The sequence below is a fragment of the Thermobia domestica genome, chromosome 13, assembly GCF_964235325.1.
Source record: "Thermobia domestica chromosome 13, izTheDome1.hap1.1, whole genome shotgun sequence".
Lineage (NCBI taxonomy): Eukaryota > Metazoa > Arthropoda > Insecta > Zygentoma > Lepismatidae > Thermobia > Thermobia domestica.
The window spans coordinates 106,393,248-106,418,545 of NC_137466.1; the positions used below are offsets into that span (position 1 = coordinate 106,393,248).

At 34.5% G+C, this 25,298-nt stretch overlaps 1 protein-coding gene across 6 annotated transcripts in view; it reads right to left on the bottom strand.

Annotated features, from left to right (window-relative positions):
* Positions 1-25,298, bottom strand: part of LOC145668410 (long-chain specific acyl-CoA dehydrogenase, mitochondrial-like) — a 53,033-nt gene that overhangs the window by 13,582 nt on the left and 14,153 nt on the right. For all 6 annotated transcript variants that reach the window (XM_081736222.1, XM_081736217.1, XM_081736218.1 and 3 more), the window contains exons 4-5: positions 19,160-19,324; positions 15,161-15,392 (exon numbers count right to left, since the gene is read on the bottom strand). In XM_081736222.1, coding sequence (XP_081592348.1) covers positions 15,161-15,392; positions 19,160-19,324 — 397 coding nt within the window. The remainder of the gene's footprint in view (positions 1-15,160; positions 15,393-19,159; positions 19,325-25,298) is intronic.

Here is a 25,298-nt window from a genome sequence, read left to right on the forward strand (position 1 = left end):
TTTTCTGGCCATTGATCAGGCAATCAATAAACTCATACGGGCTTTCAAGATATGGCCATCTTATTATAACAATTGCAACCCCAACCTTTTTCTTCTCGCTTTTTTCTTCCCCTCTAAAGGAAAACTCAAAAAACGCTAAAAACACATCATCAATTATTTTAAATTAAAAGTTTAAATACCTATTTTTATATCTGTAAACTTAAGTGATTTCGGAATATGGCCATCTCATTACAACAATTGTTAACTCCAATCCGTTTTTCTTCTCATCTTTTTTCATCCCTTCTAAGGTAAATATCAGAAAGTGACGAAACACATCTAAAATTATTGTACATCAAAAGTCTAAATACCAAATTTCATGTCTCTAACCTTAAAGAATTTCGAGATAGGCCATCTTATTTTAACAACAGCCATCCCATCCTTTCTTCTTATCTTGTAGGGAAAATATCAAAACACGCTAAAACAGGACTTTCATTATTTTCAATGTAAAGTCTAAATATCAAAATTTCATGTATCTAATCTTAAAGGATTTTAAGATATGGTCATCCTATTATAAAAATTGTAACCTCACCCTTTTTACTTTCCTTTTAGGGGAAATATCAAGAAACAGTGAAACACGTGTCTAATTATTTTAAATGAGAAATCTATATACCAAACATTGAAATACAAATGAGAGGTCTATAAGCCGAATTTTATGTCTCTAACCTTTATAAATTCCGCGATATGGACATTTTAAGATAATAATTGGCATCACTCTTTCCTCCCTTTCTCCGTCGAATTTCCAAAAATCCTTCCTTAGTGTCACAAATCATATGCCCTTTCAAGTTTCTAGCTTAAGCGGTTTGGCCTGGGTGTTGATCACTCACTCACGTCTTCTTATATATATATATATATATATATATATATATATATATATATATATATATAGAAAAAACTAAAAATAGATGCATCTGCCTTACCCGTTATTTACAGTATGCCGAAATTACATAAAGAGGTTTTTCTAATAAGGCTCATTATTTTGGGGGGCACTTCCATCCGACATTTAAACTTTCTACATGGATTTGAAAACACATTTCAAAAAATTTTTCAGAATTTAAATATGTGGTTAATAACAGTTCGGAAGTCACTCGTTAGTGAATGCTAAACAGTTAAAAATGATACCCGTAGATGTTATAGATATGTTAAGCTTCATACTCATCAGGGGTACACCCAAAACTGGTTGAAACAGAAAAATTCAATCACTTCGAAATTTTCTTGAAGTTAGCCTCTTGAACAATTATTTTAATTATGAAAGAAAATGTTATAGTCACAGAAAGAGGGGTCAGTCATGAGGAATCCATTTTATACATTATTTATTTAATATAGTTATGAATAACTTTGAATCTGGTATTTTGGCCGGAACTAGAGTACAATTAAATATTTTCGTTTTGCTGATGACACGTTAATTATTTATAAAACATATATAAAGGGCAATTACAACACCTGCTTAGACAGCAAGAACTTATGAATTCTAAAATCAAATTTAGGTTAGGAAAAGAACAAAATTGCTATTAATTTTCTTGATTTAGCTTTTAATACAAGTAACAATAAATTCCAGTCCAAAATTTATAGGAAATCTACTATCAGCACTTGTTCCGTATGTAACAAATTTGGACATCCATGGAAGGTGAAAGCTAAACATACAGAGTAATTATTTTACCGGCGGATCTAAATGAAACTGAATGCATCATTAAATTGGAACTGATTAATCGTTGTAAGCAGCCCACTATAGTATGTTGGCAAAAAATCAAGCCTTAAATATTGTCAATAAGTAGGAAAAGAAAAAGTAGACTAAAAGTGACAAGCAAACGAACAAATGGGTTCAATTTCTCAGCTTATCATACAGATTACCAAAATAGCTTTAAAGCACAGCTTGAAATCACCAATTAATTGGAATCTCTTAGTAACTGTAAAAGCTATTTTGAGGAAGGAAGGAAAAAAAAAATCTTCACGCGTAATTTATGATATCTTGTTCCTACTTCCATACTAATATAGGTATGACGAAAAAAATATCAACACTAGATTAGAAGAACACTTGAGGAAATAACCGAGAAGATAAAGAGGATCTCTAGGTTATCCAAGCATCTCCAGGAAACCAAACATACAGTACATGCTTTCAACAATTTACGACAGGGTCGTCATTAGGACGAAAAATCCAAATGAGACATTGAAAAAGAAAATCTGGATAGGTAACGGGATACCATTATCTCAAATTACATCAATGAAAATTAAACAGCTGAATTTTGGCTTAGAATGACTGGCCTGAAAAAGCTCTTACATCTTTTTGACCGAGTGTCCCCACCGGGAATCGAACCCGGATCTCTCGCATCACAGACGAGAGCATTAGCAACCACGCTAAATGAGCTACTTAGAATCTTCCAATTTGGAGCCATATCCGTTGTCACTTGACAGTATTGCCAGGTTGAAAATGAAGAAAGATAAAAACTTTGATTCTGTTCTCAATTTCTTCATCGCTATAGTCCGTTTTCGTGTTCCTGCACTTCGAATATTATCTAAGAAGGAGCTCTTGCGACATCTTAATATTGAGACTCCTGAAGTACGCAGAATTATCTCTGACCTGAAATATCTACATAAAATAGTTAATGGAAGCTTAAGATCGGAAATATTACTTCAGGAACTATCCTTACGTGTTCCTTCCCGCATCACCCGGAATACCCACCTATTCCATCTTGCCCGTCCTAGGTTGGCTGTTATACAGAGGTCTCGTTTTTATAGAATGCCAAACTGTTATAATCAAGTAACAACTGATGTGGACATTTTTTTGAGCTACCCAGTGTTTGAAAGAGCAATTAAACGAGCTTTGACGGAATAGTTTTACTTTTACACTCTTTTTTTCTATGTTGTTGTTATTGTTGTCTTGTTTTTCTTTCTTTCTTTTGTTAGCATGTCCCTATGTAAAATGGCAAAGTTATGCTGTATCTGGGAATTTGTTCAATAAATAAATAAATAAATAAATAAATAAATAAATAAATAGGTTGGTTGGTCGATAAGACTACATGGAGTGGGATGTACAAATTGACAATTCATGGAGGAAATATATACATAACTATATAAGGTACATGGAAGTGGTAGGCTGGAATTCTGAGGGTACTTACGAGGAAATCGTGGTCGAATGTATTGTAAAAATGGGTAGTATGTTCTAGGGCCTATATATGAGGAATTTGAGCACTGTAAATTATCCGCGAAAGTCGATGCGGTCGAAATCAAGAAATTCACCGACACAGAAGTACCCTTTAGGATTGCAATTTGGGATAGAGGAACGTAAATGTTAACAGTGTGGTGGTACGTACACCAACTAACACTTTAGTCCCCAGTCTAGCAAATGTCCAACTGAGCTTTTCACCAACTAAAATATCACCTTTACTGAAGTGGATGTCAGACGTAAGAATGGAAGACTCGAACCTGAGAAACACGTCAAAGCTACCAATGGTATACAATATCTTCACTTCATACTATCACACCAATGTTACTTATCCTTATGTTCTGGTAATTCCGGAAATTCGTACCTTCCCCGTATCTTCAACAATTAACTCACCATTCTCTCGACAGTACCCTCTAGCAGAGAATACCACTAAACTTTCCCTTCAAATAATTCAATGATACTAAAAACTCTACATACTTACACAACACCATTTCAGTCCCTCTATTCCCTGCAGAAACTTACGAATCCTACTTACATAGTGTTTATACAGAAATTCTGGTACTGATTTTCCTGACTTTTTCAAAATTTCCCTGACCTACGATAAAGCAAACACTATAATTTATGGCTAGGTTTAGAAAATAAATAAATTCTTAATCAACCTCCATCAATGCCATAGCCGTCTCATGCTCTCCTTTTTCATTTTCTAAATAAAGTATAAGCTTACTTTCTTACTGTAAATGGTTATTATAAATCGAAGTTTCTGTATTTGGACTAGTAACAAATAATAACTACACACTGATGCTAATTTTAGTATCTTCGCATTCTGAAACTAACTAACATACGGTATATCATAATTTGGCCTCTCACCTTGATTATCTTATCTACAATCAACAATATAACTTACTTCTTTTCTATACCATTTGATTTTTATTTATTTATTTATTTATTTATTTTTTCAAAACTTGAAGATCTCTAACATCTTTCTGGAACTCTTCAAGCTTCTTTATTTCTCAAGATATTTTTAAAGCCTCTTTCTTATTTTCTATTTGAATCTGTCTTCATTCTTTGAACTTTTCTTCATATCCAGATAAAACAAATAAATATAATTTAAAAAGAAATAAACAAAATCCCCTGATTTTTTTTAAAGAAATATAGCAACATTTCCTGACTTTCGGCATATTTTGATGTATTTCCTTGATTTTCAAGTTCAGTGTGAGTGTGAAGTGAACCCTGTTACAAAATACTCACTCTCTACCTTACCTGAAACCGAAAAGGTTTTTCCATCCCGCTCATAATAGTCTATCAAACACACACTTGCACACACTTCACATTGTTATTACTGAACTAACTCCTTAAAATATTCTGTACTCCAACCGAAGAAATACCAGGAAACCAGTATATACAATTTAACCTCTACGCGACACTAGTTCTAACTTGACAACATCCAACCTCAAAGGTAATGCACAATTCCACCATTCTATTCAATTCTTCCTACCAAATTTACATGCTTCTATTTATCTACTGGCCTGCTTTTACGTAGATGAAATTCGAACTTTGATTTCGTTCCATATCAATAATCATTGATGGCTCCTACAGCACTCAATTTCAACCGATACTTGTCTTAACCGTTGTTAAGTGTTGAACACAGTTTACAAGTTGGCAAGAAGTCTTCACTGAACTTGTATCAAGTTTTGTTAATTTGTGCTTTGTATCCCGATTTTACTCAGTTATTGATCAAAGTAGACATATTCTTTTGGACTGTATCCCAAATTAGTTACTAATAAGTTTCAGTAAATAACTGTTACAATTAAAAGGTACATTTTCTAAGCAAGGAAGCTCTGGAGTTGAATTACGGTTAGAAAAGAGAATATTAAAATAAAGTGATAAACGTGAAATCATAGATTTTTCGGTTTGGGTTTTTAAGTCGACCACGTATACAATACACGGTACACAGAGATTACACGATTTTGAATAGTCTATAATAGGTGAGCACTTAAAGTGTATAAAGCCAGTATCGAAGTAATCAGCAGAGACATTTTAAAGCTGGGCCGCGGTGGCTCAGTGGTAGAGCGTTCACCTCTGGTGGTAGGGGTCTCGGGTTCAAACCCTGCTCCCGCCAAGTGAACTTTGTGGTGGACAAACACCGTGTGCGTGGGATTTCTCGGGGTCCTCCCGTTTCCTCCCACTTTCTTCATTCCACCATTTCATTCATTACTCATTATCACCGTCTCCTTTAGCCTAAGCGGCATAACCGTGGGACGTAAAACTCAAAATTTCATTTCATTTCATTTTCATTTCACATTTTAAAGCTTAACAATAAATAATCCACTTCACTATACTGATTTCGATTCTCACACAGCTACTTGTTTGATTCTACATAAATTTTCCCCACGCAATTTTCATTTCGTATTTTCTCTCATTATTATCACTCTCTTTAAATCATTTCTTAATTTAATTCTTCTTATTAATTTATATATTATACTTTTTGATACTTGTTTTTTTATTCTATTACTTTACACAACTATAAATATATCGTATATAAATTCCTCTCTATTTGAATTACTTTTTCTTCTTTCTGTGCTCTTAACGACCAACCTATACCATTAGTTTTAGCCTCTTCTCTCTCCAAACCGTCTATTTCAGCCTTGCAACAGTACCAAGTGACTCTAGATTCTAGACATCCTACAGATTCTTTTCTGGTACTTCTTCTTCCCCATCCCTACCACCTAATGAAGGTACTAGCGAAAGTGTTTATAGTTTACTTATTTTCCTATGCCATGCTTTAATTGTCACTTCTTGTATTGTACATAAATAGTATATAGTTTTGTCATTTCTATTTTTTTCCCACCGCGCTCTTATTAATCAACGTCTTGTAAGTTTATCTTTACTACTAAATTCTCTCCATTTTCCACCTGGCAACACTTCATGCGATTTGATGCAACCTGCTTTCACTTCATAAGCTGTGAGCAATTGATCTTTCTCTCCTGTTTTTTTCTCCCATCTATCTGATGATACATATTTGCGAAAGATTATAGTTTACCTTTATTTGCTGATAATGGCTTTACTATTTTCTGGATAAGAAATTTCATGTCTGCTTCGGGATTTCTTTGTTTCGATCCTCGATAATTTCAGCGGTAAAGAGATATTTTGCTTTAGGTGGTGGAACGGTTTTTCGTTCAAAATCAGTTTATCTTCATTGTTCAATTCTGCTGCAAATCATGGAATAAGAGGACATTTTGATTTTTTCTGTACAAAACCTACAATCTACATATGTTATCTTGTAATGAGCTGGTGGCCCCTTTTATGTGTTTCCACATTTAGAAAGAAGTCGCAGGGTGTAAGGTCGGGTGACTGCGCCAACCATGCTATAGGCTTATTTTGGTATTTCTACAGCAAATTCATTCTTATACACATAAATTTTTCTTCTCATCCTTAATTGGGGTATGTGAATGTTCTGAGCAATTCGAATAAGTCTATCGATCTAACTATGAGACAACAGAGCTACTGTCTATCGAAACTTACCTACTCTCTTCATCGAACATACTTTTGTCTACAGAAAACATGATTCAAAGATGCCTCACCTACCAGCACTCACGATAGTTATGAAGTAAGCTTGAACAATGTTATAAAGTTAGTGATAAAATATTTGGAACACCAATTTTAAACGGAACGTTCTCCGTCATCTAGGTCAAGATACCTCTTTACCGTTGAACATGTCTCTATGATCTACCCTATCAATATTTTGCTGATGGAGTGGTTCATACCATGTTGTCATATGGGACTCCTCCTCCGTTTATTAATAGAATCCGCTGCATTACTTTTTGCTTACAATTATGAATAATTGTGTGTTAATAAACACATGCTTAACACAAATGCAGAAATCGTTATCAGTTACACATACCTCAATATTGATACTAAATTTACCCAGTACATAAGCCAGTGTTAGTATGTTAGTAGACCTCATCTCTGGTTAAAGAACATCACATGCAATGTTCAGTGTTAGTGTTATAATCATAGGTCACCTTTCAAACTGCACTGCATTCAAAGAGATTGTTAAACTCACTAATCCCAAACAGATTCCAAGGCAACATGCATTAATTTCTAAATAAAAGTAAACAAACACCCTTAAGTTATACTTATCACTTTTAAAAGACACACAAATTTAAACAGTTTACAAATAATGCATAATAAGGTATAAGGACTGTCGTATCAATATTAAGATACAAGTAATTTTCAGTCCAAGCATTAATTAAAATGTAATATGGAGTACCATATATCTGATCCATCTTTTACATACATACATAAATAGGATACTCACTTATGTTGCACCTTCAACTTTTATTCCTAATATATTCGAGAAACTGCGGATCCCTTAGTCGGTCAGATGTCGAAAAGAGGAAGTCGGTGTCAATAAATACATAAAACTTTACAACGCATGTGTTCTTATAACGATAAATACTGAGCTTAAAGTAGTGTACAACAAGCTTGCGAGCAACTATTCTTTAAAATAATAATAATAATAATAATAATGATGATGATAATAATAATAATAATAATAATAATAATAATAATAATAATAATAATAATAATAATAATAATAATAAAACACTTCAGAACACAGCACTAGTTTTTTTTTAAAATTCAAAACATATATATTATATATACACACTGTATATTATATATTACTACAAAATTAAGAATGGAATACTACAAAGTATTCATATATTTACACAACCACCGCAAACACAATGATATAAACTAAATATACTTGAGCTAGGGTTGCATATATTGTTGCCAGGACATAATCATATACAAACTAGTGCTGTGTTCTGAAGCGAGAATAGGTACTGGTCGGCTTGCTGCGAACTATTTTAAACCTAATTTTTATTGTTTAAGGAAACCATATATCACTGTGGTACTATGTGATTTCATTGATACTAACTTCAGTTTATCGACATCTGATTGCCGAAGGGAGCCGCAGATTCCCGATATATATGTCAGGGATAAAAACTGAAGGAGCTACATAGGTGAAGGAAATCAATTGTTACTATGCTGTGCTGCTCTCAATTTAACTAGAACGAACGAAAGAAAGAAAAAACATTGGAAAGGAAGTTATTCAATATTAGGATTGGATATCCCGAATCCGACGAGATCCGAGTCTTGGACCTGTATTCTTATCTCGGATCCAGATTGTATTCATAATTTGAATCGTGAACTCAGATTGAAAAAAGGTATCCATATTCTTTGTTTTAATTATGTGGCCGAAAACTTCTCACTCAAAATATTTTCTAATCAAGTTTTTTCTTCTTACATAAAGGTGTGCATCCACAAAAGATTGAGTGTGAGATGATTATTATTATTATTATTATTAATAATAATAATAATAATAATAATAATAATAATAATAATAATAATAATAATAATAATAATAATAATAATAATAATAATAATAATAATAATAAAGACTTAAAAATCTCTCTGTCTTGCAAATATGTAGACGGGCTGGTTTGCTGGTTTTTCGTGGGCCACCCGTTAGTGGAAGTGACCGTTCTTCGCACGGAATGAATAAAAACCGGAAACTTGAATATTATAAAAATGCTTCTCCCCTTTCCCCTTTTCAAGTGGAATTTTTGGAGACACTGCAACATGTGTTCGCTTATTTTTAATGAAGAGGTTACACATCGGACTTTACACCTCTAACTTAAGCGCATACTTGCAATGGACACTTTATAAATATAAATTCGGAAATTACAACATATTACAGAAATTATTCCCTTTGCAGAATGTATTTATTGTAGGATTACAAACTTATGTTAGTTGATTAGGTATAGCTTTGTATATGTTTAGTACAAAATGTGACTGCAGTGCAATAAATGAAAACCCAAGACTGGACAAAGTGGATGTAGTTCCCAAACAAATCCATGAGGAAATATCTGCTGTATGTGATGAAAAAGTCCTTCATATAGTGTTGTTGCTGAGTGATACAGATACATAGATACTTCAAATGTCGACGCATGAACATAAAAGGATGATGGAAGATGTGGTAGACCATCAGCAGTGAAGGATGAGATGACCCGAAAAGTTGGAAACCTCCTAAATGAAGATCGCTGGGTACCCATAAAAGAAATATGCTAGGATGTTCATCCAAATATAGGAACCGTGCAAACAACCATACATGATCACCTGTATATGTCAAAAGTGTCTGCACGATAGATTCCACGTCTGCTGACACCGTTCCAAAAGCAACAAAGACTGGACTTCTCAAGACAATTGTTGGACCCCGCTAATCAGGACACAATTTGTTTTTTCCCCACTAGTAACGATGGATGAGAAGTATATTCATTACTTGGATTCGGAAAGCAAAGCAACTTCTAAACGGTAGAAGTATTACGGCTCCCCGTCCCCTAAAAAGGCAAAAGTCCTTAAGTGTGCAAAGAACTCAGTTTATTGGGTGCTGTTACCCTCACGGATTATTCCCATAAGGCCACACAATTAATGGGGAATATTAGGCATATTTTTCTTTTTTTTTCTTTCTTTTTTTTTGCCGAAACTGCGTGACAAAATTAAATATTACAAACGAAGAATGCTTCTAAAAGTGTGTGTTTATCCTACATGACCCCGCGCGTATCCATACATTTAATTTCGCTCTGTGTGGGTATGATATTTTCCCGGATCCTCCATGCTTCCTGGATCTTGCGTCTTCGGACTTCTTCCTCTTTCCTAATATGAAAAGCTTTTTTTTTTTTTTTTTTTGGGGGGGGGGGGATTTTCAAGATAGCAATGACGTAATTTCCGCAACAGAGGCATAGCGGGCTCAATGTTCAAACTACACAGTTTTACAAAGATGCCATTCACAAGTGTTCGCAGGGGTGAGAAAAATGTGTAACTTTGAGGAATGTATGAGAAGTAATATTTCTGCAAAGTTTCACTTTTTACCGACTATTCGAACTAGGTGAATACGGAAATTTTATAAACGTCCCCTGTACATAAAATAATCTTGATGGAGTCTTACATACAAAATTCCCTAAGAACAAACTCAAACAAATAGCTCTATACCAGGGTGTCTATAGAGTTTCATTTTCAAAATTTCAGTATATTTCCAGTATATTCAGTATAATTATCAGCAAAATTCCAATACCTAATATAATGATGTTTTAATTTGTAATTGTTTTACCATCAAAAGAATAGTTTGTTTTTAATAAATTTATTTAGCCTTGATTTTTTGAAATACAATGGTTTTTTAACACTTTTAAAAGGGCCTCTCAACTCCCCTTACAGCCCTCTACTCCACCAATTGCTTTAAATGTCTAATTACAAAATGTATACAACTCTTGCTTTGGAAAAATTGACAATCTCAATGAATACAAAATTGTTTCTAAGACTATTAAAACAATAAATAAATAAATAAATAAATAAATAAAAATAAAAGCAAATAAATAAAAAACAGTTCCATGATTTTTTCAATATGTGGATCAAAATTCCAGTATCAACATTAATTGAGTTGATTTTGAGTTTAACGTCCCGTTCAGCAGCGAGGCTATATGAGACGTGGACCTACTGATTAACGTGGAATCCGAACCACATGAGCTCCCGCCGGGAATCGAACCCAGGTCTCCTGCGCCAAAGGCGCGTACGCTAACCGCTTAGCCACGGAAGAGCTCCAGTATCAAAATTAAATTCCAGTGTAATTCAAGTATTTCCAGTATCAGTAGACACCCTGTATACAGACCTTTGTATTTGTCTGAAACCAGGCACGCACCCAGAAATTTTTGTTTGGGGGAGGGGGTCCAATACTACAAGCCACTACGTCTATATAGTATTGAACGGATATTATTTTGTACCCGATAAGTAATTGTAAAATTCTCCCATCTATATTTTCAGAAAAAAAAATGATAGAACTAGATTGTTTTATAAGAGAACGAGTACAGACGGTGTAAGATCAAATGTTCATGTTACATCAATCATTTCCCTGTTAAAAAGTATAATTTTATCAAGAAAGTGTACAAATGCATGCTGATTTTTTTTTTTTTTTGGGGGGGGGGGGTAGGTGATCTGGACACGGTGGACTTCCTGTGGGTGGCCCCTGTCTGGAACACGCACGTCTCTTACGAAAAAGTGAACATGACAGGAAGCGTACGTGAATTTAGCCACATATTTGAAAACACGTATACATCAAACAGTAAGTTGAAAAAACATATTTCAAGCGAATACGTCATAACTGTCAAAGAAAGCCAAATACTTCCGATTGCTTTCAGAGAAAAACTTTGAAAATTAAATTTTAAAAAAGAGAAGTGTTGCTAATCTCTTTTTACTACAGTAGCATTAAAGGCTTCTGAAAAACAGATGAACCGTACGATCGATATTTCTCTGAAAGCCACGAGAAATAATAAGGTACACAATTTCAATAATCAAATTTCTAGTTCTACTCCAATGGCTATATCCCTTAGGTTAAAGGATATCGATGATTAATAAAAAGAATGATTATGAAATAATTGGTCGAATAAAAATGAGGAATGAAACGGCAGAATCCTAAGAATTCCAACGGATAAGATGCTGTGCATCACAAACTCACGTAGACGGGAACACCACGCATCAGAGGTGAGCGCTCTATATAAAAAAATTAAGCTCACTGACTTTTACTATCAAATAATCGAAACCATTGGTCAAGGTCCTGAAATTTGTATAAACGTTTTTCATAGATGTAAGACTGTGAATATCTATAAAACAATCTATAAAACAAAGTTTTGCAAAATTTGACTCCTCTGGAAGGAAAAAGGAGATTTTTTCTTCGTCTAGAAATTTGAAATTTTGCATAAATATGCTTCTTAAACTGTAATTTATGAGTAAAATTAGGACTTCGTAACCTTAAAATGGTTGGGAGCTTAAACGGTCTCTCAGTCCTTACCAATTTCAGAAACCGTTGGGTCTGAGAACTTCAAATTTTGAACAAATGTTTTTCTTAAGGTTAGCTTAAAGGGACAAGTTTTGCCGATAGATGTCATTACAGTATACGTATCTCTCTCATGTTTTTTTTACCTTTCACGAAAATTCAAGATTTCTCTTACAGATTTCAACTTAGAGATTTCAAATTTTTAGAAAAGGAACTTCATAACCTATCGAAGGCAACACTCCGTGCCGATTTTTTATTTAACACTTTCCTCATTGTTGAAATGGCTTGTTTATTGAAAAGGATATCCAAACCTTTAACAATATAACTCTTTCAACAATGAAGAAAATTCAAAATAAGAAATCGGCACGTATTGTTGCCTTCGATAGGTTATGAAGTTCCTTCTCCAAAAGTTTGAAGTCTCTAGGTCGAAATTTGTAAGAGAATTTATAAATTTTCGTGAAAGGTAAAAAATACATGAGAGAGAGACGAAGATTGTAGTGACATCTATTGGCAAAACTTGTCCCTTTACATCAACCTTAAGCTGTAAATTTGATTAAAAAGGGGATATACAAAATCTGAAGTCCTCCTCATAAAACTTGCCTTCTGCTGTCACAATGAGTACGAGGATTGATCCAAAATTATTGAAAGAATTTACGAACAGAACATATGCGAAGAGTAATGCACTTTTACTAAAAGAAGAAGTGAATGGTCATATTTGTACTGGGATAGCTAACTGAAAAGCTATGCGTATGATGAGCAGTTAACCATAATATTCGTAAATCTGGAAAATGAAATGAAATCTTTAAGATTTAACGTCCCACAATTATGCCCTTTAGGCTAAGGGAAACGATGATTAAGGCAAGTGAATGATGAAATAATTGGTGGAATAAGAATGTGGGGGGAAACGGGTCTACCCGAGAAAACCCACGGACACAATGTTGTCCACTACGAACTTTCTTGGCCGAGGATCGAACCAGGGGCCCCACGCTCGAGATAAGCGCTCTACCACTAAGCCACTGTGTCCCTACTCATAAATCTGAAGAATGCACATGATAACATACGTACGGAGCATACATATTGGAAAGACCTTCAGTAGACTGGAATATAAGAAAGAACAAACAAATTATATGATGAACAAAATAACTCTATAAAGACTGAAAGCGAAGAGTGCGAACGAATCACAGAAAATGTCGATGTTACAACGTGAAATGTCTCAAACAACGTGGTGTTATACTATTCAACGTCGTTATAAAAAGCAGAGTTAGGGAAGTATAATAAAATCAGAATTAGACTTATGTTTACATCTGCAGATGATGTAATGATTTGGAAAAAAAATCTGAAGAAGTAGCATAAATAAAATTGGATGCTTGGGGCTTAACCTTCGAATAAGCCATAAAAAAAAAAAGTCAAGCTCGGATTATTTTAAGATAAAAACACCGACAAGACAGAAAGAAAGAAAAAAAAAATACAAAGAAAAGAACGAAGATATCAGAAACTTTTAGGTATCTGTTTCAAAAGTGATAACAGATGACCAAATGAGAAAATAAATTATTAGGGGAATACAAGAAGGAAGACTTTACCAAAGTGTGAATCATTTGATAGGAGATCGGAACAGCAGAAAATTGAGATGCTATTAAATGTTGAAGATTTCATATTTTAAGCAGTTATGTAGGTCGGTTTTACATATTTCATTGGTAAGAGTGCACGACAGCGAATGAGTGATAAATGAAGAGAAAATCCTACATGAAATACACAAGTATGTATATTGGTGAAGAAATTAACAAAACAAATGGTAAATATCCATCTGATGAAGAGTTTAACGAAAAGCAATTGTAAATCTTTATGTTTTCATTATTTTCTGGTAAAAAAATTAATTGAAAAAATACACTTCACGTTAAAAATTCATTCTGAATGTTTTTAGTTGCTTGTGATTGTCAGAATGTTTTTATGTTTCAATGAGTTATGAAGTTACATTCGTCATGCGTACGCAGTAAAAATCAAACCACAAAATTCGCGTCTTTTTATACAATACAAATGCAAACCACATATTTTTCTTCTATAGAATACGTCACTATGACGTGGCTTGCGTTATCATTGATGATCCCGAAAGGGTAGAAACATATAGAGATAATCTCACTACTTAACAAACAACATCAGCAGGCTGTTTTCTAATGCTACGTGTTACATCCATCATCTGAGCTAAAGCTAGGATTTAACTCCTAATTAGCACAGCATTGGCTCAGATGAAAAATGCAGACATAGTATTCAAAAACTTAGTCTTCACATTCTATACTGGATACTTCTTGACCCGTAAAATATTAATATTGATATCCTCTTTGACAGGGTTCATACAAAAATATTGAACTTAATTTCTCTGAATTTTCCAGGTTTTCCAGTATTATTTTTGCAATTTCCAGGTCTAGTGGAAGAAACTAACAGTAAGAGAACACATAAATTTTAAGAATAATATATTTATATATTTAAGAATGGCCATCCTTCTCCTCAATGAACGATTACTTTATTGTCTTAGAAACAGTAGGAGTCAGTTCTGAGGTTGCAACGATGAAATTCTAAAGAACTGCTTCTATGGGTCAGTATCGCTTTCAGAAAAAGTGGAAAGGTTACTAGTGTGCCCATTATATCAACGAAGGTGCATTTATGAGTATTGTACCGGATCGGTTAAAGGAAAAAAATATTAAGTTGAGAAACCTACTATGGGAATTAAGTAAATACGTTTGTTCCATACTTGAATACATTCAAAATATTAAATTCAGTTTCCCTGATATTGCCAGGTCTTTTACTAGATATGATCGATTTCCCTGAACTATTCAGGAATTTTTCTCCCAAAATCAATTTCCCTGAGATTTCCAGGTTCTCCAGGTTTTCCAGGTTGTGTATGAACCCTGTTTGATACTGAAAATGTACTCATTGTGTTGTATCACCACATACAAATGACATATAAATGGCGGAATAAAAATGGAATGAATCAGTTAAATTTTAAGTTTCATATTTCAGTATTTGTTGAATACTACTAAGACACTTTTGCAATAATGATTAAAAGAATATCAGACCTGAGTTTTCTGTCCCATTTTCTTCAGTCTTTGTCCCTTTTTAAATCCTGGCATACCGTCCTCAACGAGAAAGAGAGATATTCCATGAGCAGCTGATTTGGCCTCCTTATTTGTAAGAGTAACGACAATCACAACATCACACATGCTACCATTCGAGATAAACGTTTTGCTTCCATTTAAAATGTAATCATCTCCATCTTTCGTAGCATATGTCTTGATTCCCTGAAGATCGCTGAAATTAAAGTTGTAACCAGTTAGTAACCGTACACAAGGAACACATATTTGATGAAAGTCAACTGATGTTATTTTGATCTACGTTTAAACTTCCTGGTTATAGATCCAATTACATATGGAGCACTCTCAGGTCTGTAACCAGAATACTAAGACAGAGGGAAGACGGGGTGCTGTAGTGAGATAATTCTTGTGAGAGAGCTAACTTGAGTTTATCTTACATTCTCAACTGCTGATTTTTCGAAAATATATTTATCTAAATAAATAACTAACAGTTTCAGGGGGTGATGAAGGTGGTCGCAGGAGGGCTTAGCTTCTCTCCTGACATTTCGTAGCGACGAGATTGAGTAGTCTCGGACAGAGTACCAATAAGAATGAGTCACACACTTTCGCTGTGCGATAAAAAAGCTATATATTATTTCATGTCTTAAGTTAAGTGAATGTCATCTCTAACATAAATATTTCCAAATAATTTTCAAGGAAACTAACGTATCTTTTCTTCGTTGCAAGGTGACTTTTGATTTTTTTCAGTGTTGACAAACTATAAAACCAAATAATACGGTATAGACTATAGAATTCTACGTAGTGCATTTAGTGATAAAAACTACATATAAAAATTTACATTTAAAAAACTGATTTTTTATGTATTAATTTCTGTTATTAACGTTATTTATAATAGTACTTCTATCTCTGTTTGATACCTATCTATCTATATTATGATCTGTTAATGCGAATATTAAGGATGCAAGTGTGGTTCTTTCTACCTGAGAATATGATTTATATAAAAAAAATATATATCATTATAAACATCTACACTTGTACAAGGTAGATTTAGATTTTTATATTAAAATGTACCATATTGCATCTTCTTCATATTATTATTATTATTTACAAATGTTTGAATAAACCTGAAATGGATGGATTTTCTTCGAAATCTTTGACATGCTCCGTAATTCAATTTTTTTGTATTACACTTGGTCATATCATTTTAAGTGCTATTGTATTCGTACTTAACTTCTCAGTATTTATTGCAGTTTTAACACTTCTTAAGTCTATACGAAAGCACGAAGTAACGTTACACATTTCTTAATCTGGATTGTCTTGAGTTCGGTCCTCTGTTTCTACGTCGCTTTTGCCTAGAGTATAATCCGGAAGTGAAAAGTAATGTTTAATTAAAATATATGTAAATATGTTGCATGAGTGAATATATTTTCAAGCACAATATTACCGTTGAATACAACACGAAAATTCTGTGAACTTACCCAAACAGTCGCTTGTATGAATGTATACTCGTACGCACATTTCATACTATAAAAGGTGTCTCTATTTACAGTTTAACGTTCCTTTCAAGCACAGAGTTTATAAACAAGTGAGTTTACAGCTCAAGGCGAAATACAAATGATATGTATTTCTATCCGGAACCAAACGCCCAGCTTCCAGAACGACAGACGAGAACATTGTTTAGCAACAAGTAAGTTCCTTTATTTATTCATTTTTCAATCGGTTCAGAACAGATGAACCTATTGAGCTCAGTTCTTGGCACCTTACAAACATCACATGCGTCACAAAGTCATTTGCCTTCTCAAATAATAGAAAAAATATTAATAAAAAATAATTACCGTTATTTATAGGGATGGAATGAGGAGCGACCGAATTATTTTTAGTTATTTTAATAAGGACTGTAACCTTGATTTAAGATTGGCAACATCAGCATCGTGACGTGACAGCTGAAGGAAAATATGCTTTCTAACTCCTTGCGGCCAGCGGAAGGACAGAGGATGTGCGGGAAGGTTTAGCCCTTCAGCTCTGTGCTGGTTTTGCGCGTTCCATAGGTTACACAATGAACTACTATCGACAGCGGGACGCTCGTCAAAGCAAAAAAATTAAAAACGTTCACTTTATTAGTCTTTCTCACCCAATTTTGGTGAAAAGGACATAAGTTAGCATCATTGAAATCAGTCTTATCGTCATTTTCGACTCAGAGGAACCAAAGTTAGTTTTGTCTTCGTGTGTGTGTGTGTGTGCCTAAAACAATGACTCTTTGTTCGAAAAGTTGCTGAGAGACTTTTACTGCGTCGGTTCTCACGAGGGTAAAAAGTCACGAGTTACCCCCAGTTGCTCAAAAGCCATCTAAACCAGTTCCTGATTGGACAACTTTTGGTAATCAACCAATGGTGGACATTGTTACATGGTGACCAGAAGCACAAATCAGTCGGGAAGTGACGATTGAACCCTCCACCACGGAAAAGTCGTGTTTGTGGAGCGGCCCGATGAGCGACTGATAAAAGACTAGGTCTATTTTGTATTTCGTTCATAAGGCATTTGTGGTCACGTCCAGTGGAGAACACTGTTGTTTGGACATCGAGTAGTGATAGCAAAAGGGCATTTACCAATTACCCTAGTGTGCAAGAAGTTTGTGGCAAGTTTACAAAATCGTCAGAGGATTGTTTAAGTGTACGTCTCAATAGGACACGTTATGCCACGGATCTCTATCTGGAAGAAGCTGTAAGTAGAGTGTTAAATTTGTCCTAAGTCAGCGGCTGAGAAGTTCAATGAGTTATTTACTGGAGAATTGCATTCCTCCAAAGTCGTGTTAAAAAGGAAACTTATACATTCAGCAGAGAGAGAGAGAGAGAAGGACATATGATCCGTTATATGCAAATTATCTTCGCAAAAACCACTTTCATGACACGCTGATTCGTATATTTTGTTTTATCACTTTTATAGAAAGGAAGAAAAAGAATTAGTTAGCTACAATAATAAGGTTGATATTTGATATTTAATTTGCACGGCCGTATAATGATCACGTATTACAGAATATTGTTAATGTTTGTCTTGTGTTTTCCATACGCATTCAGTAACATCAAACCATAGTAATTGTAGTGAGATGTAATGTAAGTAATCCCAGAACTGAAAATATGATTGTTTAAATGTAGTTATTGCCTGTGTAATTATTTTAACGTTGAATTTAAAGATTCCTTATACTGCGAGGACGTAAGTTGTGGTATGTGCTTCAGGTGATTAGTAGAAGCAGTGAGCTATCCGTCGCATCGAGTGTCAAAAGAAAAAGGAAAGTAAATAACGTTAATTTTTGCATTCAGATAGCTTGGACACAACTGAACACATTACGTACCAATTCCCATCTAAATACTCCCAAGTTTAGGTGACAATTGGCAAAGCATGGTATTTATCCTGGTGGGAGGAGATGATTGGGAGTTTTATACTTTTTATCGCGTCTCAATTTCAAGTGCAAGGGTCAATAGACGCAGCCTCCCACGCCAGCGATAACAGCACGTAAGCGTAGGAGGAAAGAAAAAGACCTCGTAGTGCAGGGAAAAGAATGACTCATATCATTTCAGAGGAAATATAGCTTTCCAGTAGGTTTCTAATGAAGGATTGTTTTTTCTTTACGACGCTCACATATAAATTATTATGAAGAAAATAAAATTTCTTAATGTACTTTAGTTACTTCAAAATTTATTAACACGTGTTACGTATGTTAACTTTTATTTTTGCAAGCTAACGCGGAGGGACGGGGGAGCTAGTTTCACCGCCACTGCCGATGTGACTTCCTTGTTGTAGAGCTCCAGAGCCACTATTGATGCAAATCGTACTATTACTTCCCGAGATATTGCCGTACACTGAATGATTAAGCACTTTTGCCGCAATAGTAAAAATATATAAAAATTTTCTTCTTGATAAAAATTTTGCTTGCCAAACATTCGAAAATAAACCAATGAAAAAAGAAAGAAAAAGAAGTATAATCACCTTCCTGCTCCTGGTTCCGTCATTGCTATTGCTCCTATCTTTCTTCCAGCCACTAAGTCGGGCACAAATTTCTCCACTTGCTCTTTACTACCATAATTGGCAATATATGGTAAAACTATGTCAGAATGTACTAGAAAATTAAGACCCAATCTTTCGGCGTACGTTCTGTAATAAAGGAATTATGAGTGAAATTACAATCCAGATATCAATAGGAATAAAACAAGTTAGTCTCTTCTAATTTTTATACACTTAAATTCAGTCAGTAAACAGTTATACATTGTATCACTCTTGAAGTCTGTGCTCAACTATTTACTCAGCTAATCACAATGTATCACTGATGTGGAAACAGATTTGGTAGGGGAGTGATTAATGCATTAGCACGGTACCCCGGAAACCCGGGTTTAATTCTCGGTCCAGTTGTGGGTTTTTCACATTTTGTATAACAATTTATAGTTTTTAACTTTTTTTTTTTTTTTTTTTTTTTTAAGTACACTTGAGTTCTTTTACGCGCTTTCTTTTACCTCGGCAGTAAGAAGCCAAATAACTTCTGACAACTATTATGAGGATAGAAAAAGAAAACAAAAAAGTTAGAAAGCGGAACAAAGTTTTATCAAGGTGGAAATAACAAATTGAGAACTTGAATAGTAAATGCTGTAATACGTATAAATGTTGTAATGACGTGGAAAACAGAGTAACTGAAGACGATACTTTGAGAATGAGCATTGAGTCTACAAATGCTTTTCTTCTAAATGAGTGTTGAAGTTCTTACAAAAATTTAAAAGTGATTTTGAGAAGTTGTTTTAGTAGAATACCTGTGATGAAGACACTGAATAAGTAACATGTATCATCCACTCGATTTAATATCCAAAGGTGAAGATACAAAGATCACATGCAGTACTGAAATCATTAAGATTCTAAAAATGAAAATACGTAAAATAATTATTTATTTACTTTATTATTAATCAGTTACGTAAGATATCGCTTAACGCTCATGAAGAATTTTTAGGTGCAAGGGAAACTTTGTGAAGGACTACTAGAAATAACAAAAGTAATGTTATTAGCAAGAATATAATCAACAGAATATAATTTCACAGTCAACGTTATTTTTTTGAAAACATATGCACTGAAGAAGGCAATGCCTTTTTTTGCCAAAACGTTCATATTTAGATAATTTTGGAGTGTAGAAAGAAAAAAAGGTTGGACTATAAGCACAGACGCTTCGCTCTTTGCTTTGCGTAACGTCACTACCGAGAAGCACGTGGGTATTGAAGCGTACGAAGCATACAGAACATAACTTTTTTCTTTCTTTATGCACAACATTTTTACTGTCGTAACTCTTTCCTACACACAAACTACGAATAAACAAGTAAATAAATAAATAAGCTAGTACTAAATAGAACATTTTTCTAATGCTATTTACAGTATAGGAAATTAAGAATGTATATTGCAGGATCATTTATTCACTTTTAATGAGATACATAATTCTTGAATCATAATTACATTTTAAATTATTTATATCTGAAATGTTACTGTGAATATTTCTATGCAAAGTTACAGATAAATATATGTGTTAAGAGGGTAATACCTACAATTTGTGGGGATTGGAGCTAAAGTATGATAAACTGGGGAACCAATAATGGGATGAGTTCCACACCCGGTATGAATAAATTACTTAGTGATCATTGATAGGGATATTTCATTAAATATTTAAAATAAGGGAAATAATAAATTATCGGTGCATCCAACTGCGAAAGCCTTTTGATGCCTAGAGTTTTATTTTGTTGAATATACTAAACTCAGGCTAAACTTTAAAATTGTACATTAATATCTGCTCCATGTGAATTTTATAAAACGTAATCTCCCCGTGTTAGAACGTCACGTCGGCTACCCATCACAGGTTTAATGTATCCACTGTTTATATTATGACTACATTTCGCGACATTAATAGTAAACAGTCCTTATAAATGTTTTTGGTTCATATCTAAATACTTAGTACTAATGTTATTCATACGTCGAGATGAGACGAGAAATAGAATTCTCATCTCGTCTCGTCTCGAACTTTTTTTAAACGTCTCTTATAAATTTATTATTATTATTATCATCATTATCATCTCCTCCTCCTCCTCCTACTCCTACTACTACTACTACTACTAATAATAATAATAATAATAATACTGATACTAATAATAATAATAATAATCCAAAGCAGTTTATTGGCAACAACAGCTTGACAGCCACTAGTCGCAAATAATCAACGAAGGATGGGAGATTTACGGAAATATGTTTACTGGTTTAAATTCATCCGGGATAATATCGGTCATGCTTCAAGAAAAACAGCAAATAAATGCCAGTGCACCTTACAATTGGAATGAGTTGCAGTGCGGTGTGGAGATTAGAGTTTTCTTCGTTAGATGGCTACCTCCCCAAAATCAATAAGAAAGAGGAAACTGGCAGTGGTATTGGGAATTATGCTGTATGGTTCTGTGCTACTGTGTAAGTATGATCAGGACACAGTGAAAATAATCAAAATGAATTTATCGATAAAAGATTTTGGAGAACGGAATCCGCTGTTGCTATGCAAAGGGCATTTAGATACAAATTTGCCTCACATTCTCTCCCAGACAGGAACATAATATGGTCGCTACTGAATAAATCAGAAGAAACAGGACCGCTTCTGGGCGAGACAGGGAAGCATCGGACCACGCAGTCGGGTGTTGTGGAAGATGTCAGTTATCGACTCCTTAGGTCACCCAAGAAATCTTTTTTGTCGTTTGTCACAAGAAACCGGCTAAAGCATTTTAAAATTTGATTTATAGGTGTTACCACTAACACTTAATTTGTATTTTCACTAACATTTAATTTGTATTCTGCAATTTTGCTTTAGAAATCCAAAATTTTATTCTAATTGTTAGCTGGGGGGCGTGGTGGCTCAGTGGCAGAGCGTTCATCTCCGATGCTTGGGGTCCCTTGTTCGATCCCAGCTTGCGCCGTGTCGACCTTGTGGTGGACAAACACAGTGCTTGTGGGTTTCCTCGGGGTTCTCCCGTTTCCTCCCACTTTCTTCATTCCACCATTTCACTCATCGCTCATCATCACCGTCTCCTTTACCCTAACCGGCATAAGCGTGGGACGTAAAACTTAAAGATTTCGTTTTTTCTAATTGTAAGGTACACGGGCGAATATTTGCTGCTTTTCTTGAGTCGTGACCGATATTACCCCGGATGAATTTAAACCAGTAAACATAGTCCCATAATTCTCCCATCCTTCTTTGATCATTTGCCACAAACCGTATGAAAATCGGACTTCAGTTACACATTCTAGACCCAAATAAAATCCGTGAGTTTTAAAAAAATCACCCTGTACAAAGAACAGTGAATACATTAAATCATAATTATAAAATAAAAGTTTATACATAAAATCATAACAATAAAAGAAACATGCTAGATACATAATGATAAATGATTATAAAAATAAAAAACAAACATGTAGTATTTGTAATTTAAAAAATATGCATAAAAATTACATGCATGAACATAAAAATTGAAAGTATATTTATATAAAAAGATCAACACTAATAGAAATAAAAGAAAATATATACGCATTAAAGACACCCATTCGAACAAGATTAACTAACTAACTAACTAACTCTATGGCCTATGGAACCCGGAGGTTCAGTACCGCGTTCACAAAAGCTCTCCACTGACTTCTATCCTTAGCTAATTGGATCCAGTTTCTACTTTGTATTCCTATCTCTGCGAGATCCATCTTAATATTATCCTCCCATCTGCGCCTAGGTCTTCCTAATGGTCGTTTTCCTATGGGTCTACCAGTCAAGACTTTGAAAGCGTTTCTACTTTCTTCCATTCTGGCTACATGACCTGCCCACCTAAGCCTCCTAGACTTGACGACCCTAACAATGTTGGGTAAACCGTATAAACTATGTAGTTCCTCGTTATGAAGCTTCCGCCATTCCCCATTCTCGTTCCTCTTGGGTCCGAATATTCTTCTCAGGATCCTGTTCTCAAATACTTTCAGTCTATGTTCTTCCCTCAGAGTAAGCGACCATGTTTCGCAACCATACAGAACAACAGGCATGATTATCGTTTTATATATTTTAAGCTTCAAATTCCTCGACAGAATTCGCGACGACAAGAGATTTTGAACCGAATAGTAACACGAATTCCCTGCTTTTAGTCGACATTTAATTTCTTCGTGAATATGATTTTCGTCTGTTAATATTGATCCTAAATATTTGAAAGTATCCACTTTATCAAAAGCATTATTTAATATTTTAACGCCTCCACAATTTGCCGTATTACGGTCCCGACGCACTTCCATGTATTTAGTTTTCTCTGCATTTACTTCTAAACCCATGTCCCTGCAAGCGTTTAATAATATCTCTGCATTTATTTCTACTGTTCTCCTATCATCCCCTATTAAATTTACATCATCAGCATATGCCATAACCTGGTGAATGCCGTTCAACTCTAGGCCCTGGTTGCTATCTTTGATTTTCCTTATAGCGTATTCCAGCACAAAGTTAAATAATAATGGCGACAACGCATCTCCTTGTTTCAGGCCATTTTCGACGTGGAAGCTCGTGGACAAAAATTTTCCTACCCGGACTTTACTTTGGGATTCACTTAAACATATCTTAATTAATCTAATTAGCTTTCTCGGTATTCCAAGCTCTGTAAGAACGTTGTATAATGTTTCTCTCCTAACCGAGTCGTAAGCCTTTCTAAAATCAATAAATAGTTGATGTACCGGGGTATTGTATTCCCACTTCTTTTCGAGTATTTGGCGAATGGTAAATATTTGGTCGATAGTTGATCGATTTCGTCTAAATCCGCACTGATAATCTCCAATAATTTCATCTGCGTATGGGGTCAATCTTGCTAACAGAATATTTGAAAGGATTTTATAGGATGTTGACAGAAGAGAAATGCCTCGATAATTATTACAGTCAGTTTTGTCGCCTTTCTTGTGAATTGGAACAATGATTGACTCTTTCCACTCTTGTGGCAATTCTTCCTTGTTCCAGATAAGGAGAATGAGTTTGTGTATCTTGTTCCACAATTTTTCGCCTCCAGCTAAAATTAACTCAGCCGGAATTTCATCTACACCCGGAGATTTGTGTTTCTTTAATTTCTTTATAGCGGCTTCCACTTCTATTCGATTGGGTTCTGGAATATACGGTTCTGCGGTGTGTATCTCCTTTTCTCCACGCACATTAGTTTTTGGCTGCGTGTTCAGCAAATCGTCAAAGAAATCTTTCCATCTATTTAAGAGGCTATCCGTATCAGTGAGAACTGTTCCGTCAGATTTCTTTAATATATAAGCACGAGGTTGATAGCCTTTCTTAAATTCGCTGATCCCCTTATACATGTCCCGAATATTTTTATTTTTACTATTATCTTCAAGTTCCTTAATTTTAGCTTTCAAAAAATCCCGTTTCTTTGTTCTAAAAGTTTTGGAAGTTTCCCGCCTGATATCTGCGAAATTTTGTGTAGTTATTTCATTCGGATTTTGTAGCCACCATAATTTTGCCTGTTTTCTCTTCTCTACTAGTTTAATGCATTCTTGGTCGAACCATGGTTTGTTCCTACGTATTTCCGCGTGTCCCAGTTTTTCTATTGCTGAACTTTTAATGCTATCTCTAATTTCAATCCAAGTATCCTCAACACTAGTGCACTCCGAGTCTTCTAAAACCGAGAATCTATTCGAAACTTCAATCTGGTATTCCTCTCTTACCTGGCTCTCTTCTAATTTCTTTAAATTAAATCTCTCCGTTTTCGGACATTGAGTATTACCTTTATTCAACGATAATCTCTCCCGTATTATCGCTGCTACCAGGTAGTGATCAGTGTCACAATCAGCCCCTCTAAACGACCGGACGTCAATTATGCTAGATTGTCTTCTTCTATCTACTAAAACGTGATCAATTTGATTATGTGTTTTTCCGTCTGGTGATGTCCAAGTGTATTTATGAACGTCGCGATGTGGGAATTTTGTACTCTTCACGATTAGATTTTTGGATGTTGCAAAGTTCACGAGTCTAACACCGTTGTCATTACTTTCCTTATGCAAACTTTCGTTTCCTATGATCGGTTTGAAAATATCCTCTCGTCCTACCTTC